Source organism: Haliotis cracherodii, unplaced genomic scaffold (assembly GCF_022045235.1).
Source record: "Haliotis cracherodii isolate W230 unplaced genomic scaffold, xgHalCrac1.p SCAF_20, whole genome shotgun sequence".
NCBI lineage: Eukaryota > Metazoa > Mollusca > Gastropoda > Lepetellida > Haliotidae > Haliotis > Haliotis cracherodii.
Genome location: NW_027266276.1, coordinates 945,610 through 966,017, shown reverse-complemented (window position 1 = coordinate 966,017; position 20,408 = coordinate 945,610). Strand labels below are relative to the sequence as shown.

Below are 20,408 nucleotides of genomic sequence, written 5' to 3'. Positions count from 1 at the left end.
AAAAAAAATATTAATCACCGCTCATGCTAAAATTACATTCATTATATCAAATGTACTAATATGTGACAATCAACTTTTGTTGATGATACTAGAATGCTCTAACAAATTAGTCATCCTTTCAACATACCCCATTGAATCACGTGATAGGAATCGAACCACAGACCTGATGATCCGGGATCAGGTGCCTTGTCCACATGACCTATGACCATGACCAAGCAAATTCATTATGTATTTGAACAAATGTGGCAGCCATACTGAAAATCAGATTCGAACCTCTTGAACAAACTGAGGTGTGATCATAACAGCACATAAAACAAGGACCTAAAATATCAGCTTCTTTGTGCAAGTTGTAAGGGACCTACGATTTAATATTCTGGGGAGAGCCTGCACTTCTGTTTGAGATAGGATATTTTTGGGGTCATTTCACCGAAACATTAAAGGTCAACTATATATTTTTTACCTCCACGAGGTCGAGCAAGCAAATGAATAATTTCAATAAAGCCTGGGTACAATTTTGTTTTCCAATTTGTTTTCTGGAGCAGAATTTTAAAAAAATCAGATTCCCCCTTCTACTCCCCAGAATATCGAACGGTTGGTCCCTAAATGGCAGATTATCGGTATAGCAGATGTTTCCACTGGAGACTGACTCAAGACTCAGAAGGCCTTATCACTCATAGGAGAGGAAGCATCTTCACTGAATTGACTGGTGTCAGAAATGGACAGATCTGTGATTTCTAAATTAGACACACAACCTGAGTCATCCCCATCATTCTGTCCATCTGTTTTACAAGGATGACCTTCCAGCTGCTGCTCTGCCACCAAGGGTTCTCCACTTCCACCCTCTTGAAATTGCTCTGCTACCAAGGGTTCTCCACTTCCACCCTCTTGACATTGTTCTGCTACCAAGGGTTCTCCACTTCCACCCTCTTGACATTGCTCTGCTACCAAGGGTTCTCCACTTCCACCCTCTTGACATTGCTCTGCTACCAAGGGTTCTCCACCTCCACCCTCTTGACATTGTTCTGCCACCAAGGGTTCTCCACTTCCACCCTCTTGACATTGCTCTGCCACCAAGGGTTCTCCACTTCCACCCTCTTGACATTGTTCTGCCACCAAGGGTTCTCCACCACCACCCTCTTGACATTGCTCTGCCACCAAGGGTTCTCCCCCTCCACCCTCTTGACCTTGCTCTGCTACCAAGGGTTCTCCACCTCCACCCTCTTGACATTGCTCTGTCTCCAAGACTTCTCTCCTTGTCAACATAGGGATATCCCCAGTCATGGTTGTGAGAGAGGACATGTCATCTTGAAGATCTGAATCTGTGATAGTCGAAGACTCTGGAATACCTATTTGATGTACAAAATCTGCTTCATCTGAATTGCCTGTACTCCTTTGTTCTGCATCTATGGGAACAAGTCTCTTGCCTGGTACAATCCTTTCCATGGTGACTGTCACACTCCTCTGAAGAAACAGGTGTTGGAGTTTGTGATCAAAACGTATCACCTTGTTCTCATATTTTAGCATGCATGCAACCTTCATCTGAAATGACAATTGATCAGTATTATATTTCTATCACTAATCATATATATCATAGTTTAGGAGACAGACCTTTTCTGCCTGTAGGAGACAGACCTATCATTTCATTTTTGATGAATGTAATACTTAATTTTATACATCTATACTCGCACACAAAAAAAACGCAAGTCGAGTATGCAGTATACATGTTATTTATTTTCAACAGTAAAGACAAGAAATACTAATAGGGCAAGATTGACAAAAATTTGACTGAACACACTTAATTTATTAAAAGGCAGATGACATAATTGTTCTTTTCAAATGTTAAGGGCTTACACAGATTCGGGTCAATACCTGGTATGACCACCATTAGCATTGATCACTGCCACACATCTCCTGTACATTGAGTGGATCAGAGTGCCGCGATTCGCTGTGCAGAGTTGCGTCCCTTGGGCATGCCAGAAACCTATGATTGTGGGTTCGAATCCCGGTTCACCCCTATCATGTTTCTAGGTTTGTCAGCACCGTACCCGTGCTTGTAAGTTTCACCGAAGTGGTAAACGTCAGAGACCTGCATCACTTCGGGCTTTCCTCCCACATTAAGCTGACACGCCGCGATATAACTGGAATAATGTTAAAAGCAGCGTTAAACCTAACTCACTCACTCACTATAATAAGGGGGCACGGGTGCCGCAATTCACTGTGCAGTGTTGTGTCCCTTGGGCACAACAGTAACCTATGATCGTGGGTTCGAATCCTGGTTCGCCCTGATTATGTTTCTAGGTTTGTCAGCACCATACCCGTGCCTGAGGGTTTCACCAAAGTGATAAATGTCTAAGACCTGCATCAATACAAGCTTTCCCACATTAAGCTGACACGCCATGATATAACTAGAATACTGTTGAAAGCGGCTTTAAACCCAACTCACTCACTCATTCACTATGATAAGCACATTGGACACATTGCCGCACAACCCACCTTCTGTCTCACATATGAATGAAGATCTCTGCCAAGGGAGTTGGGTCGGCATGTCACCTCACAAACAACCCTTTCATTTTCCTTCACTTCAATTGTGTAGCACTCTGCAAAACATTTGGTATCAGCTAAATGTTCCTGCAAAACACTTTGGTCAGTACAATAAATGAGTGAGAGTACCATTAACTTGACCTTGCTCAGTAAAACTACTTGAGATGCAACAACTGCCACGTCATGGGATTTTACAAGAACATCTTGCAGTGACAGGTATTGAATGACACAACCATTTTTCACAGAAATCTAAATGACCTTGATCTTTTTACATTTTATGACTTAAGATAATGCAATATAAAGATGCATATAGGTAGATCTATCTTAGAAACTTGCCATCAATAGAACCATGTTTAGCAATGATACCCTTGTGACTCAAGCCTTACAATGTACTAAGGCCATGTTATAGAGAAAAAAAAAATAATTCGTGGGAAAAGCATCAATATTTTTCTTAGAAAATGTAACTACAAATGGTATAGATAGCAAAGCTAATGTCATGACCTTAAACTTTGTCATGACATGAAACAAAAATATTTCCTTGGGCCATTTGGATGAAGTTTTCCGTAGGATATTCTTTAATGGTGCGAATCAATATGTAAACTTCGGCATTGTAATGATACCTCATTGCACTCCAACTGAGGTCCATTCCACAAAGGTATCGTATTGATAGATTGTGGTAAGTCTATACTAGAGTATAGTACATGTATAAACTGACAACAAACGTAGCACTATGACCATTTAATCAAATACTTTAACATAGACTTACGACACATGTAGCACTATCACAATCTAACTCCTATACTTTAACATAAACTTACGACACAAGTAGCACTATGACGATCTAAGTCCTATACTTTAACATAGACTTACGACACAAGTAGCACCATGACCATCTAACTCCTATACTTTAACATAGACTTACGACAAACATAGCACTATGACCATCTAACTCCTATACTTTAACATAGACTTACGACACACATAGCACTATGACCATCTAACTCCTATACTTTAACATAGACTTACGACAAACGTAGCACTATGGCCATCTAACTCCTATACTTTAACATAGACTTACAACACACATAGCACTATGACCATCTAACCCCTATACTTTAACATATGCTTACGACACACGAAGCACTATGACCATCTAACTCCTATACTTTAACATAGTCTTACGACAAACATAGCACTATGACCATCTAACTCCTATACTTTAACATAGACTTACGACACAAGTAGCACTATGACCATCTAACTCCTATACTTTAACATAGACTAACGACACAAGTAGCACTATGACCATCTAACTCCAATACACCAACATAGACTTACGACACACATAGCACTATGACGATCTAAGTCCTATACTTTAACATAAACTTACGACACAAGTAGCACCATGACGATCTAACTCCTAAACTTTAACATAGACTTACGACAAACATAGCACTATGACCATCTAACTCCTATACTTTAACATAGACTTACGACACACGAAGCACTATGACCATCTAACTCCTATACTTTAACATAGACTTACGACACACGAAGCACTATGACCATCTAACTCCTATACTTTAACATAGACTTACGACAAACGTAGCACTATGGCCATCTAACTCCTATACTTTAACATAGACTTACGACACACATAGCATTATGACGATCTAACTCCTATACTTTAACATAGACTTACGACAAATGTAGCACTATGACGATCTAACTCCTATACTTTAACATAAACTTACGACACAAGTAGCACTATGACCATCTAACTCCTATACTTTAACATAGACTTACGACACACATAGCACTATGACGATCTAACTCCTATACTTTAACATAAACTTACGACACAAGTAGCACTATGACCATCTAACTCCTATACTTTAACATAGACTTACGACACACATAGCACTATGACGATCTAACTCCTATACTTTAACATAAACTTACGACACAAGTAGCACTATGACCATCTAACTCCTAAACTTTAACATAGACTTACGACAAACATAGCACTATGACCATCCAACTGCTATACTTTAACATAAAAAGACGCAGTATTATGAGTATGTTAAAGCATAGGAGTTGGCCAGTGGTAGCGCTATGTCTGTCGTAAGTCTATCTTAAAGTATAGGAGTTGATCCATGGTAGAGCTATGTCTGTCGTAAGCCTATATTAAAGCATAGGAGTTGGTCAATGGTAGAGCTATGTCTGTTGTAAGTCTATGTTAAAGTATAGGAGTTGGTCAGTGGTAGCGCTATGTCTGTCGTAAGTCTATGTTAAAGCATATGTTAAAACCAAGTCACAAGACCAATCTGACCCCATCCACCCCCACCCCCAACACCACCCCCAACCCCACCCCAATAATAAATGACTGGTCCCTTATGCATGAATTTTCATGAAGAATAAAGATGCTTAGAGTTTGTGACATATCAAAATAAAGAAGTGGTGCAGCTTAACTATTTTCCAGGTGTATTTTAACTAACATGGGGTTTGCCTTACCTTCTGGGTATGTGGGCCCAGGATTGCAAGGGATCCCAAGATTATTTGCCTCTGTCTCCGCAATATCTGAAGAAGTGAATTGTTGAGTCTTCAACACACATCCAATTCAATCTTATGATCATTAGACACAAAATGGAGTAAAGTGTGGCTGTTTAGTGCTCATTAGTGTGAAAAATTGTCATGTTTAACAAATCTCCATTCTATAAAAAGTTTCATACACATAATAATATGTTTACTCTTATAAGGTCGGGAGTGTTTTCAGTCTGCCTTGGTGATGCCATGGTTCACATTGGAATCAATCATAAGCAACATAAGAAAAAGAAATTTCTTAACATGTTTATCTTATCTCCATCAGCTTCATCTCCAGCATTAGAATACGTGTGACCTAACTCCATCACAAAGACCTGTGAAGATCTGGACTGGAATAGGTCTTCAGCAACCCATGCTAGCCGAAAAAGGTGACAATGCTTGTCGTAAGAGGCGACTAACGGGATCGGGTGGTCAAGCTCGCTGACTTGGTTGATGCGTGGTGGACAATTATCATTTTTTTTCAATCTCATTAAAATCAGATCTTAGTTCTTGCTACCGCTGAAGAAAGATCTGAGGACATCCCATTACGTCACGTCACGTCAGAACGACCTTTCGTTAATTTTGACCAACCAATGAAATGACTGACAAGAAATTGACATAAGCCAATCAGAAGGCAGCTTTCTCCAGCTTTACAACACTGGTTTCAAACTTGTGACGACTTTCGAAACATATTTTGACGTATTCTCGATTAAAAATGTTAAAACTGATAAGAAGAACGTTCTGGAATGGCTAATAGATGGAATACCCCATGTTAAATATTTCGTGGTTGCATGATCAGAAAACACATTCCAACTGTCACTTTCACGATCTGGTAAGTGACGCTCTGATTGGTTGGATGAAAGGTCGTTCTGACTTGACCCGTAATAGATGTCCTCAGATCTTTGTTTAGCGATAGCGAGAAATAAGATCTGATTTGAATGAGATTGCATTTTTTTCAACAGCAAGCAGCACAATTATTTTTTGTAAGCATTTTCTGGGATAAAATCTTTACGGTGAAATTCCAGAGTTACCCCCAAGAATATCAAACCGTTGGTCATTGACATCTTTCACAAACTTGGAAGAAGGGAGCTTTCAATAACGCCTGACCCACGAAGATCCGGGGTAGTATAGGTCTTCAGCAACCCATGCTTGTCGTAAAAGGCGTCGTCATAAGAGGCGACTTACAGGATGGCTGACTTGGTTGATGCATGTCATCGATCCCAATTACGTGGATCAATGCTCATGATATCAATCACTGGATTGTCTGGTCCAGACTCGATTATTTACAGACAGCTGTCATATAGCTGGAATATTGCTGAGTGCGGCGTTAAACAACCAACCGACCAACCAATCAATAAGACCTACCATTCAATCCAGTGGGAGGACCTGACAAGACGTCAGATGTAGTCTGCCTCCCACTGTCAGATAAATGATCTGAGGGAGGTTTTGGAGGCAGCGCTACTCCTTCGTCTTCTCCTTCCTCTTCTCCTTCCTCGTCTCCATTGTCTGAAGACCCCTCCAAGATTTCGGCACTTGGTAAGTTCACTGAGATGGGTACATCAGACAGGGGTGGCCTTGGAACTGTTGGTTCTGGGGTTCTGCCATACTGATCAACAGGTGGCGCTGTGCTTTCTGGTTGGTAATACCAGCTTTCCCACGGAGGTTCTGTGAACACGAAACATGCAGAAAAACACAACTTTGCGATACAAAAATCAATGTAGATGAATGTTGCTGTGATTTCCAAAATATCAGGGACTTTAGGACAAATCTAGGATTAGCAACAGGGTTACAAACAATCTCATTAAAATCAGATCTTAGTTCTCGCTACGCTAAAAAAAGATCTGAAGACATCCCATAAGGGGTCATGTCAGAACGACCTTTCATCCGACCAATCAATGCGTCACTTACCAGATTATGAAAGTGACAGTCAGAATGTGATTTCTAATCATGCAATCTCGAAAACTTTAACATGGGGTATTCCGAACGATAGTTACGGGTCTAACAACTGAATCTTACAATCTAGACCATCTATTAGTCTTTCCAGAATGTTGTTTTGTTCAGGTTTCAAATTTGTAATCGAGAATTTGTCAAAATATGCTTCAAAGCGTAGTTGCAAATTTGAAATTTGTGCCATAAAGCATGAGAAAGCTGCCTTCTGATTGGTCATTCCATTGGTTGGTCAAAGTTCACGCAAGGTTGGTCTGACATGACCCTTAATGGGATGTCCTCAGATCTTTGTTTAGTGGTAGCGAGAACTAAGATCTGATTTTAATGAGATTGGATTAGAAATTACTTGTATTTTAGTGCTGATCATAGTGGCAAGTAGGGATGCAATGAATACACTATGAGGCGAATACAATTCCTATCACAAATATAGGGTAACAAATACAAATATTAATTCACAAATTCAATAACAAGTCAGCAGTTGATGTATTACCTGTTATATTCAGTGAAACAATAACGACATAAATTATTTGACATGGTTTGTTAATTATTGACATATTATACATTAATATACCACAATACTGTCAAATTAAATATTATAAAAGTGTTGTCTATGCATATAATATGTTCTCATGGATATCTTTAGATACACGGTATGTAAATGCACATGATTGCATATTCACGAATATTTGATTCTAGTGGCCACGAATAACGAATTCAATTTATGAATGGATACGGTTTGATTCACCGAATACGTGAGAGAATGGTAACAACTCTGGTGCCAAGGTAACAAGATGTTCCAGGATACGGTTTGATTCACTGAATACGTGAGAGAATGGTAACAACCCTGGTGCCAAGGTTACAAGATGTTCCAGGATACGGTTTGATTCACTGAATACGTGAGAGAATGGTAACAACCCTGGTGCCAAGGTAACAAGATGTTCCAGGATACGGTTTGATTCACTGAATACGTGAGAGAATGGTAACAACCCTGGTGCCAAGGTAACAAGATGTTCCAGGATACGGTTTGATTCACTGAATACGTGAGAGAATGGTAACAACCCTGGTGCCAAGGTAACAAGATGTTCCAGGATACGGTTTGATTCACCGAATACGTGAGAGAATGGTAACAACCCTGGTGCCAAGGTTACAAGATGTTCCAGGATACGGTTTGATTCACTGAATACGTGAGAGAATGGTAACAACCCTGGTGCCAAGGTTACAAGATGTTCCAGGATACGGTTTGATTCACTGAATACGTGAGAGAATGGTAACAACCCTGGTGCCAAGGTAACAAGATGTTCCAGGATACGGTTTGATTCACTGAATACGTGAGAGAATGGTAACAACCCTGGTGCCAAGGTAACAAGATGTTCCAGGATACGGTTTGAGTCACTGAATACGTGAGAGAATGGTAACAACCCTGGTTCCAAGGTTACAAGATGTTCCAGGATACGGTTTGATTCACTGAATACGTGAGAGAATGGTAACAACCCTGGTGCCAAGGTAACAAGATGTTCCAGGATACGGTTTGATTCACTGAATACGTGAGAGAATGGTAACAACCCTGGTGCCAAGGTAACAAGATGTTCCAGGATACGGTTTGATTCACTGAATACGTGAGAGAATGGTAACAACCCTGGTGCCAAGGTAACAAGATGTTCCAGGATACGGTTTGATTCACTGAATACGTGAGAGAATGGTAACAACCCTGGTGCCAAGGTTACAAGATGTTCCAGGGCACACTTCAAATCATAGTTGATAACATCAATATCTTCTGTTATTTATTTTTATTAAGCCAGTGGAAAATGTTCATCTACACAAATAAATGTGACAAACACATGGAAAATGATCAACATATCAACATGTAAACATTCATGGGATTCACCCGTGAAGATCCAAGGCAGAATAGGTCTTCAGCAACCCATGCTTGCTATAGGAGGTAACTATGCTTGTCGTAAGAGGCGACTAACGGGATTCGGTGGTCAGGCTCGCTGACTTGGTTGATGTCATCATATCAAAATAGTGTGGATCGATGCTCATGATTTCAATCACTGAATTATCTGGTCCAGACTCGATTATTACAGACTGCCGTCATAAAGCTGGAATATTGCTTAGTATGGCGATAAACAACAAACGAACAAATAAAATCATGGGATTCAGAAGTTGAAAAGTGTATTATCCATCCCTCCACAAAACAAGGGGGGGAGTTGTTGATTGTCAATACACTCAATTAGGTGATTAAGATGCCATTTTCGGTATTTGTCTGAACGTACACACAATGCCATTTAGAAAGTGGTCAAATGTAACAAAAGTCATCTAGAGACTGAAGATGGCTGGTCGTTGTTGGACGCAGAAAGTTGACCTTGACATGTGACAACTCCTCGGGGACCACGTGGCTATGGGCATCATCTGACATAAACAGCACATGGTGTGGTAAGCTCTTCTCCATTTCTTAAAGCCCTTTTTAACCACCCCGCAAATATTACACAAGTTATCCATGTTTTTTTTATTAGCGTCATATTCTACATAACGTATATGACGGACGTGTTTGAAACATCTTGGCTTATGAGATTTGCCATTTACAAAGGGGATAAGCTTCTCACTGTGAAGACCACACCCCAGTCTGAGCTCGGGGGAAACAAGAATTGCTGTTAGATCTGCCATCTGTAGTAGATCTCCTAAACTCTATTTCTGAGAGATGGATAGCTACTCGAACGTATATAAACAGAGCAGCCAAAGATATTAAATGAATTCATATCAATATACAAAAATTAAAATCTCAGACTCGGAAAAAGCGTGCAGCTCTTTGCTTTGAAGCGGGTTATAAAGTATTCTGTCTCTCATGAATCCATGTGCACCCTGACTTGCTTGTGGCAAGGTATGAGATTTACTCCCCAGCTACGAAATGTATTCCCCTCCAAGGTGGGATACACAGTATATAATCAAGGTCACGTGGACCAATCAGATCTCATCATTCTGATATGATAATGAGTAATGTGTAAAAATATCCATTCATAGAGAGGAATGAGTTTCCTCGGGCCAGTCATTTAGAAAAGGAGTGAAACTCATTTCCAGTGAAACGAGTCTAAAGAAAACTGGTATTATAAGCAGGAAATTGTAACATTTGTTTTGAGAAAGTTTGATGGTGGCGTTATAACTAGTTTGGCATTGTTTCCAGGGAGTTTTAATGGTGGGAAATCAGTTCTGGCAGCCTTAGGTGTTATTACCAGGGCCATAATACCCAGGGCTGACTGTACATAAAAGTTGGTTGTTTGGTTAGTTTGTTGTTTAATGCCGCACTTAGCAATATTCCAGCTATATGACGATAGTCTGTTAATAATCGAGTCTGGACCAGACGATCCTATGATTGAGATCATGAGCATCGATCCCCGCAATTGGGATAAGATGACATGCATCAACCAAGTCAGCGAGCCTGACCACCCGATCCCGTTAGTCGCCTCTTACGACAAGCAGTCACCTTTTACGGCAAGCACGCGGGTTGCTGAAGACCTATTCTACCCCGGGTCTTCACAGGTCCTGTACATAAGAAATAACTTGTAACATATCCCCCCTCCCTCTCACCTCCGTGACTGTAGTATTTCTGTAAGAGCTCATCCACAGATAATCTCTCCTCTTGAGGATACTTTGTCATGTCTGATATCATGTCCCTCAGCGATGTTGGGTCTTCAACAGATAATCTCTCCTCTTGAGGATACTTTGTCATGTCTGATATCATGTCCCTCAGCGATGTTGGGTCTTCCATATCACGGAGAATATCGTCCACGGGGAACTCTCCGATGGCAATCTGTAAACCAGAGTGAGTGAGTGAGTGAGTGAGTGAGTTGGGTTTAACGCCGCTTTTAACAGTATTCCAGTTATATCACAGCGTGTCAGCTTAATGTGGGAGGATAGCCCGAAGTGATGCAGTTTTCAGACGTTTACCACTTAGGTGAAACCCACGGGCACGGGTATGGTGCTGACAAACCTAGAAACATAATTGGGGCGAACTTGGATTCGAACCCACAATCATTGGTTTCTGGCGGGCCCAAGGGACGCAACTCTGCACATCAAATCGCGGCGCCTTAGACGACTGGGCCACCCGTGCCCCCTGTAAGCCAGAGAAATAAAAGGTAGTGGGCAGAAAGTAGGGCTGGGATGGGTAACTCGGGTCGGATGGGTAAGGAGTAGGACCCGGGTACCCACAGGACTACCCGGACCCATGGTTAGTCATGTGATATATTGTTTAATGACATTCAACGTCAGTGAACGCATGATCTGATTGTTTGATGCATGTATCTAAATAGTTTTAGCCTGGGCTGCGGTAAAACAATTACCGATCAGACATTTTGTTCCCAACTCTTGAGACTTGCAGTGGGTACCCAGGTAGGGTCGCGTAATAGGGGGTCGGGTACCCGGGTAGTAAATTTGGACTCGTCCCAGCCCTAGCAGGAAGAGACAATTAGCTGAAAGGGTTTACGAGTGTCAGTATCACAGATAATTTGGTTACATTAATTACATGTTAATACTTTAGATACAGGTATAATGCTATGGTTAAATTAGTATGTTAAGGTGGGGGAGTGTTGTTAGATACTGTCTGGTAATACGATGGGAACAGGTTAGATTCAGGGAAGTGTGACTGGGTACGGCCGATAGCCGTGGAGTTATTGGACTGACAATAGGGAGGTCACGAGTACCGTATATGACCGCAGATAAGCCGACCCCATAGATAAGCCGAGGTATTAACTTGACCATTGAAATATGAACGAAAATGATATGACCCGCAGATAAGCCGTCCCCGTAGATAAGCCGAGGTATTAACTTGACCATTGAAATATGAACGAAAATGATATGACCCGCAGATAAGCCATACCAGGAAGTGAGAGGCAAAAACACTGCGAAGTCGGACTGCAAGACATGTGCTGGTACTCGCAGATATTCAATAAGATGAAAAAAGTTGTAATTATATTGAAAAAGTCATTAATATTTCTAATAAAGATTTATCAAGCCAGTCATCCACTCTCCTAATGTGGGAAGCTGATTCTGTTGTCTTTTTTTATTCTCATAATGATCGTTAGATGTTGCCATCAACAACGAAGCGCCATTTTGTGAATCAGTGTATATAGAATTATGATTTGGTAATGATGGTCAGTTTAAATGGTTTCATCCTGATCGGTCAATTATATATGTAGCAGGGTAGTTTGTTACCTTTATTATATTCTTGCTATTTACATCATTATTCATACATCATCATCATCATCATCATCATCATCATCATCGTTTGTCTTGTCTACAGTTGCATGTTAGTAAATAACTCTTAAACTAAACACCCTTATTTTCAGTCTCTGAGAATCTCTCAGTATATATATGCATACCTGTATATGTATGTATATGTAATGTCATTCTTGTAATATTTGCATTTAAAGTTATATTTTCCATCGCTAAAGTTAGCAAAATATGAAAACAATGCAAGATTTACCAAGTTCAAGGTCACATTCATTGATATCTCACTTAAACGAAATGCCCAAATTGTTAAAAAAGGTCCAAATGATTTGCAGCCATGTTTGTGTACAGGACCACTGACGCATCAGTGAGGAACTGACTAGGTGATATTTTGTGGAAGGGGTGGGGCAGATTTTTTTAAAAAATATATGAAATATTGTGCGCCATGCAAATTGTGAATCATGACATTATTTAATTTCAGAATAAGTATATTTTGATTGAACTCCTAATGAAGCATAGTTATTTGTTTCCGTCAGTAGATGAATAATATAAGAATATCATCACAGATACATTCACTTATTAAACAATTCCAAATCTGAGGATGCAGCCAAACACACCTGATGTAGAATTCCAGACAGGCAGATTTGTTGTCTGTGAGTGCCAAAATATGGTATTCTCCCCGACGCAGCACTCAACATGGTACAACCAAGGCTGAACACATCAGTCTTGTAGCCATGATCTGAAAATATTGGACATTAGCAAAGGCTCGGAATCTTTTAATATTGAGCCAGACATTGAGAAAAAGCACAGTAAAGTTCTAACACAAAAGTCTTCCAAATATTTTTCTCTCCCGCGTGGATGTATAAAACTGGATTTGATTATCACCAGACTTTCACTATTTTTCTTACTGTCTGCGTCATCATCCCATTCAACGTCGTTGTCCTCTTCAGGTTCAAAATATTCAGTCTCAGTTTTCGAGAAAAATGACAAAAAAATTATCCATGGTTCAACGATACCTGCCTATTTTGAATCAAAGTACTGAAATGGAGAAGATTTTGAGCAAATACAAAATTATCAACAGCCAAAGACAACCCCAAAGTCTGGTTTCATGCCACTTTTAGCAATATTCCAGCAATATCACAGCAGGGGATGCCAAAATGGCTTCACACGTTGTACCCATGTGGAGAATCAAACCTGGGTCTCTGGTGTGACGAGCGAACGCTTTAACCACTAGGCTACCCCATCTCACTTAGGGATGAGGACATGCCATACGCAAGAGGTGACTAATGGGATCCGGTGGTCAGGCTCGCTGACTTGGTCGATGCATGTTATCGATCTCAATTGCATGGGTCGATGCTCATGATGTCAATCACTGTATTGTCTGGTCCAGACTCGATTTGTTTACAGAATGCTGTCATACACATAGCTGGAATATTGCTAAGTGCAGGGTAAAACAACAAACAAACAAACATGCCATACTGTGTAAGACATAATATCCAATGATTTCATACAATGATATTTTTTAAAATCTTTTATGTTCCCCGAACATTGTGTCATACCTTCTTATCTCACCTTATTAAACAGTAAACACTTACGTTCGCCTCGTGCAACCTCAGGAGAAGAGTAGGGAGTTCTGAAAAATTCGGATGTAGAATCGTCGATGTTGCAGAGTGCACTACATCCAACTACATAGATCTGCAGGTCCTGTCTCGACAGCATGATGTGGTCAGCTGTGACAGCAACAACAACAACATGGTCAACAACTTACCAGGTCCACATGAACATGGAGGAGGGTTACCTGATGTGAAGTTAATGGGTGTTATGTGTGAATTTTACAAAGTAGACACAATTTATGGATAACAACTTCTTCATTTACTGTAAAGGCAACGTTTCGGTATAGACCCTTATTCCATTATCAAGCGGGGAAACGGGTGGCCCAGTCATCTAAGGCGCCGCAATTCGCTGTGCAGAGTTGCGTCCCTTGGGCACGCCAGAAACTATGATTGTGGGCTCAAATCCAGGTTCGCCCCAATTATGTTTCTAGGTTTGTCAGCACCATACCCGTTCTCGTGGGTTTCACTGAAGTGGTAAACATCTGAGACCTGCATCACTTCGGGCTTTGTCAAGCAAGGAAGTTGTTATACATAAATTGTGGACCGCCTCCGTGGTCTAGTGGTAGAGCATCCGCCCAGAGAGCGGAAGGTCCGGGGTTCGATCCCCTGCCATGTCATACCAAAAGATGTTAAGAGATGGTACTTGTTGTTATCCTGTCTGGCGCTCGGCATTAAGGGGCTAAAACAAGGACTGGCCAGCTCAGAGTCAGTATACTGTGTCTGAGTGGGGTATTCATGTCTCAGTGTGCTAGCACTATAAATCGACATCAGACTGGACTAGTACAAGCAGCCACACACACACACACACACACACACACACACACACCTGCATGCACGTCATTATGTAAGTGTAATAATCTTGGACACAACGTTAAACCCCATTTCACCTCACCTCATAAATTGTGTCTACTTTGTCATCCATCAACTTCTAAGTAATGCCTATCAAACAATTCATGTGAATTTTTCGTTTAAAATTTTGTCAAACATAATTCTTCTCCTGAATGAAATTTAGTACTAAAAACAACAAATGTAAAGTCTATATATGTCAGATTTCTTGAACTATCATGTACATCCATATTCATTTATGTATTAATTACAGCAATTCTGTCACATGCTATAAAACTGAGATCCCTGACCACCGTGGTATTGGTTTCACCTTCTGTCACATGCTATAAAACTGGGATCCCTGACCATCGTGGTATTGGTTTCACCTTCTGTCACATGCTATAAAACTGAGATCCCTGACTACCGTGGTATTGGTTTCACCTTCTGTCACATGCTATAAAACTGGGATCCCTGACCATCGTGGTATTGGTTTTGTAGTAGCGGTTATGGGGTGGATGTTGGTGGGGCACACACAACACGACGCTACTCGTCAGTTCACATGACAACCATCTTTATTCCGAGAGTAGATAATAATCATATTAAACCCACTGTGTGGCAATGAGCTTATCTCAGTGGTTCGCAGTCACGTTCAAGGTTGTTTACGGTCACATCATTCTGGATAATGAAATCCTCAATACACAAACATCGAGTTCCCTGAATGTACAATGTTCCACATCCACAATCAGCAAGGGGCTGATATGAAGGAAAACGATCCAATACAAATCCAAGTGACCTCCTTGAATAAATGTGTACAACTGCCAACAGGATATGCCGGACAGAAACCTTTAAATCTACATACACAATAGATAGTAAGCTGACCACAGAAACTAAAGCAGACAGACAAAAGAAACTTGTGCAGTGTGCATACGCATGGGTCAGAACCTGGCCTGACCCAGTAAGGTGGCTATTGTTAAATGCAGGGTGCAGGGATAGGCTTATTGTATTGAGGGCTTGTATAACTCTAAAGGTTTGTTTGTAGGGTACTGTATGTAAAGTTTAAAGCTAAAATGAAACATCTAAAATATCTAACTTATATGTACAAATACTTAAAACATGACTTGGCCACATACTTCCCCTCCCCCAGAAATGACGTCCTCGTCATTTGGAAGTTCCATCCAGAATAGAAATAAAAGCCTGGGATAAACTCTCACTAATATGCTTTAAAACACCACTAGCTGCAAGTTCCTGGATTGCTCTAGATCTTCTGTCCATAGTAGCCTCTGAACCTGTCACTCTGTGACTCATCAAGTACTCCCCTGATGTCATCCAAGAAGGCTTCTTTGAGTCTCTTCCTGAACGTCTAGGTGCAGATGCAGTTGGAAATATCGATGCAGTTGCAGCAGCAGATGTTTTGTCATCTATCCCTGAAGCGGTCTGAGCCCCAGGTTCCTCCTGTTCAGTTTCGTCCTCATCAATTTCCTGTATTTCTTCTTCACAGGTCTCTTCTGTGTCCTGCTGTTCCTCTGACAACACTGACGAGTGACCGTCGCCACCAGAAGATCCCTCTACCTCAAGAAGTTCTTGGTCGTTACCAGTCTTTGCTTGGGTAGATTCCTCATCCCTCTCTGCAGATTCTGCGTTCATCACTGTGGAGCCATGAACGTCTGCTGTATCTTGGGACGTCTGAACAGGCACTGTAAATGTTCCTATCTCCATGATATCTTCATCATTTCCAGTAGACATCTCTGATGTCGCGTCTTGAGTGTATGCTGGGGATAACACAGTTGATGTTCTTCGTCTAGGAGCTGGAGTTGGCCTCTGCTTGACCTTGGCATCCTTTGACTGTGAAATGGCCCCAATGGGCAGGAGATGGTTCCGGTGCAAGGTCCTCTTCCGTCCTTCACCAAATTCCTTCAGGACCACAAACACAGGAATGTCTAAATTTGGCTGTTCCAGAACTACATGAACATCCTCTTCCCATCGGTCCGCTAGTTTATGTCGTCCATCGAAAGCCAAAGCTTTGACCAGCACTCTGTCTCCGACCTCTATGGTTCCGCCTCTAACCTTCAGGTCATAACCTGCCTTCTGTCGACCTTGAGCATCTTGTGTGGACTTGGCTGCCTGCTCATAAGCACTCCAGAGTCGTTCCCTGAGGGCCTTGGTGTACTGTTGAGCTCCAGTCCAAAAGCAAGGTCGATTGGTAATCTGGGTTCACGTCCAAACATAAGGAAGAAGGGTGTCTGGCCAGTGGTCTCGTTTTAAGTATTTGTACATATAAGTTAGATATTTTAGATGTTTCATTTTAGCTTTAAACTTTACATACAGTACCCTACAAACAAACCTTTAGAGTTATACAAGCCCTCAATACAATAAGCCTATCCCTGCACCCTGCATTTAACAATAGCCACCTTACTGGGTCAGGCCAGGTTCTGACCCATGCGTATGCACACTGCACAAGTTTCTTTTGTCTGTCTGCTTTAGTTTCTGTGGTCAGCTTACTATCTATTGTGTATGTAGATTTAAAGGTTTCTGTCCGGCATATCCTGTTGGCAGTTGTACACATTTATTCAAGGAGGTCACTTGGATTTGTATTGGATCGTTTTCCTTCATATCAGCCCCTTGCTGATTGTGGATGTGGAACATTGTACATTCAGGGAACTCGATGTTTGTGTATTGAGGATTTCATTATCCAGAATGATGTGACCGTAAACAACCTTGAACGTGACTGCGAACCACTGAGATAAGCTCATTGCCACACAGTGGGTTTAATATGATTATTATCTACTCTCGGAATAAAGATGGTTGTCATGTGAACTGACGAGTAGCGTCGTGTTGTGTGTGCCCCACCAACATCCACCCCATAACCGCTACTACATTTTGGAGCCCCCAGTGAGGATTGACAACCAGAGAGTGACACCCGTGCCCTCGGGACAGACACCGTGAGAGACACCATGTCATGTGGTGATATGTGAGCCAGTGACTATATGATTTTTGTGACATCTCACTGTATTCGGTGCTAGTGCCACTGACTATAATGTAAGTGGGAGTATATTGGTGCTTGTACCATTCAGTGACTCTGATCTGCAAGACTACAAGTGGGACTACCATGCATTAGCCCAAGTGACTTTGTGCCAGAGTCTTTGTGCTACAGACATTCGTGTGATTTATAGGCTTTATATGTTCATGTAATTTATATTTTGATAACTATTTTGATAACTAGATCATTGCCATAAATACATATTTGACCTGTTTTCATTTCGCGCCGTTGCCATGATTTGTTGTCGCGCTGATGTTGCGATAATATTGTTGCAGGCCTTTGGATTTCCAGATTTTGTCGCGACTGTTTAGCCTTATATTGTCGCAGTACTGCCACGACTCGCTATTGTCGCGGTTTATTATTATGTAACCAAGCGTTCATCTTGAAGTGGGTTTTTTTTTGTCACTTCATTTGATTTTGAATGATTGATATCATGTGATTGAGTTTGCATGGTGTGAGTTTGTGTTTATTAATAAACAGGGAATCAATAAAGTATATAATTACTTACTATTAAATAAATTTTAGTAATGTAGGATTTACGTCCAGTAGATAATTTCAATTACGTGTTAAGGTGCATAGTCTAATGCTTTATTATCATATATATAGATGTTAGTATTTAGTTGTTAGTACTTAGCATTTAGTTTAAAGGGGTTGATATCTCGTTCGACTAGGTTTTAGTGTGTTGATCCTTTCTTCGGTTAATTGGTTTAAGTAGTTTGTCTTTATTGCAGTTGGATTTCTTCAGTGTTCTCCTGTTTCAGCTATCATTTGCGCTTGCGTTGCACCTGCATAAGTTAAGCATGAAATTTGTACTAACCTGAGCACTTAGCCTACACATAATTGATCATACATAAATTCCCCAGTATCCTATTGCAAATATCAATGTATACACTGTGTTGTGTACCCAGTATATTTACCTGAAGTATATATTATACTTGTATACTCGCCTGAAGTATACAACATACCTGACTCAAGTAGATAGTATACACACCTGCAGTATATACTCTAGCTGTTTTTGTGTTCCTTCTTAGTTGTGTTACTACTCAATTTTTGTGCTTTTTACCAGTCGACAACAAGTATGTCTTCCTAAACAAGTTTACTGCTTATTCTTCCGCCAACATGTATATTACTTAGGGCACAATTTTGTGTTTGACTTTGCTGAGTCATCATCAGATAGTACTTTTGGTGAGAAGTGTTACCATTTTTCATTTTCTATCTACTAGTTTGTTTACTTATTCATTATGGAGCCAGATGGTATGACTGAAGAGGAGATAGACCAGCTTGTGTCTACTCTCAATACACTCAAGATGCGCCCCAAGTTGGGTTCCCCAGAGGACTTTATGGCCTGGATGCGTGAGTGTTCTGGTACTTCACAGGTAAAGACCGAATCTAAGCATTCAGAATTACCATTTGACACAGGCACTCATGAGACCCCTGGAGTTCTCACTGGTACAGAGACGGTTCTAAAGGTGGCAGAGGTACCTCGCCTACCATTTTTTTCTGGGGAAGGTAACAAGGATGCCAGTTATGACATTTGGCGATATGAAGTGAAGTGTCTATATCAGGATAAGTTACACTCGGAGGACAACATCAAGCAAGCCATCAGGAGATCACTGAAGGGACCTGCTGCCAGAGTGTTACTTAGGTTAGGCCCACACGTTGATGGAAGCTCTATTTTAGCCAAAATGGACAGCGTCTTTGGCGATGTGGATGCAACGGAGACACTTTTAGCCAAGTTCTATTCCGCCAAACAGACCAAGACTGAGTCAGTAGCTACCTGGGCTGTGTGTCTAGAGGATCTCTTGGGACAGGCCATAGATGCCGGAGAAGTGGAAGCTCACAAGCAAGACCGAATGCTTAAATCCATGCTATGGACAGGACTTCTGCCTGACTTAAAGGACATTTCCGGCCACAAGTACGATCAGAGCCTCACCTTCAGCGATCTTCTAATCAGCCTCAGAAGAATAGAACAGGAATTAAAGACACGTGAAGGGCCCCTGTCTTTTACTCCCAATTCTACTGTTACTAAGAAGAATCCTATTCCTGGTATGGCGGCTGTCTCCAAGGAGAACAAGGAATTGGCAGAGATCAAGGGGATGATCAGAAAACTTTCAGGTGAAGTAGCTGATCTCAAGAAGAAGTGCGACAATACCTCTCAAGCAAAGACACGACCCTCCATTGATTTTGCAGGTGCCTGGTATCCACCATTTCAGGGAGTCCAAGAGATGCCACGGCACCCTCAGGGTCCTCCAGTTCGGTTTTCATCCCCTGCTTCTATTCAGGCTCAGAACAACAATGCACGGGGACAGCAAGCCTTTCACCCAGGGACAGTTCGGCCAAGGCAGGGATGGACAACTGATGCATATGGACAGCCTACCCCCATCTGCTACCGCTGTGGACAACCTGGACACGTCAGCTACAAGTGTACAGTTAGGATGGACCACAGTTGGAATCCGTTAAACTGAGGAGAATCCATAAGGTGGGACATGTTATGGATTTCAGTGTACAGGGTCCAAAAGATGATGATATAACTGGCCTTGTGGGTACTGCATCAGAAGTGGAAGTTGCCGTTCATGGAGTGAACACTAAAGCCCTACTGGATACCGGAGCTACAGTTTCAACCATGAGCGAGTCCTTCCATC

At 41.3% G+C, this 20,408-nt stretch overlaps 1 protein-coding gene across 1 annotated transcript in view; it reads right to left on the bottom strand.

The window, feature by feature from the left end:
- Positions 1-507: 507 nt before the first annotated feature.
- Positions 508-20,408, bottom strand: part of LOC139470417 (uncharacterized) — a 34,751-nt gene continuing 14,850 nt past the window's right edge. Inside the window, exons 6-12 of the mRNA XM_071252826.1 lie at positions 13,887-14,021; positions 12,909-13,030; positions 10,654-10,876; positions 6,490-6,789; positions 5,056-5,121; positions 2,494-2,597; positions 508-1,539 (exon numbers count right to left, since the gene is read on the bottom strand). Of these exons, the coding sequence (XP_071108927.1) occupies positions 655-1,539; positions 2,494-2,597; positions 5,056-5,121; positions 6,490-6,789; positions 10,654-10,876; positions 12,909-13,030; positions 13,887-14,021 (1,835 nt within the window). The 3' untranslated portion in view covers positions 508-654. The remainder of the gene's footprint in view (positions 1,540-2,493; positions 2,598-5,055; positions 5,122-6,489; positions 6,790-10,653; positions 10,877-12,908; positions 13,031-13,886; positions 14,022-20,408) is intronic.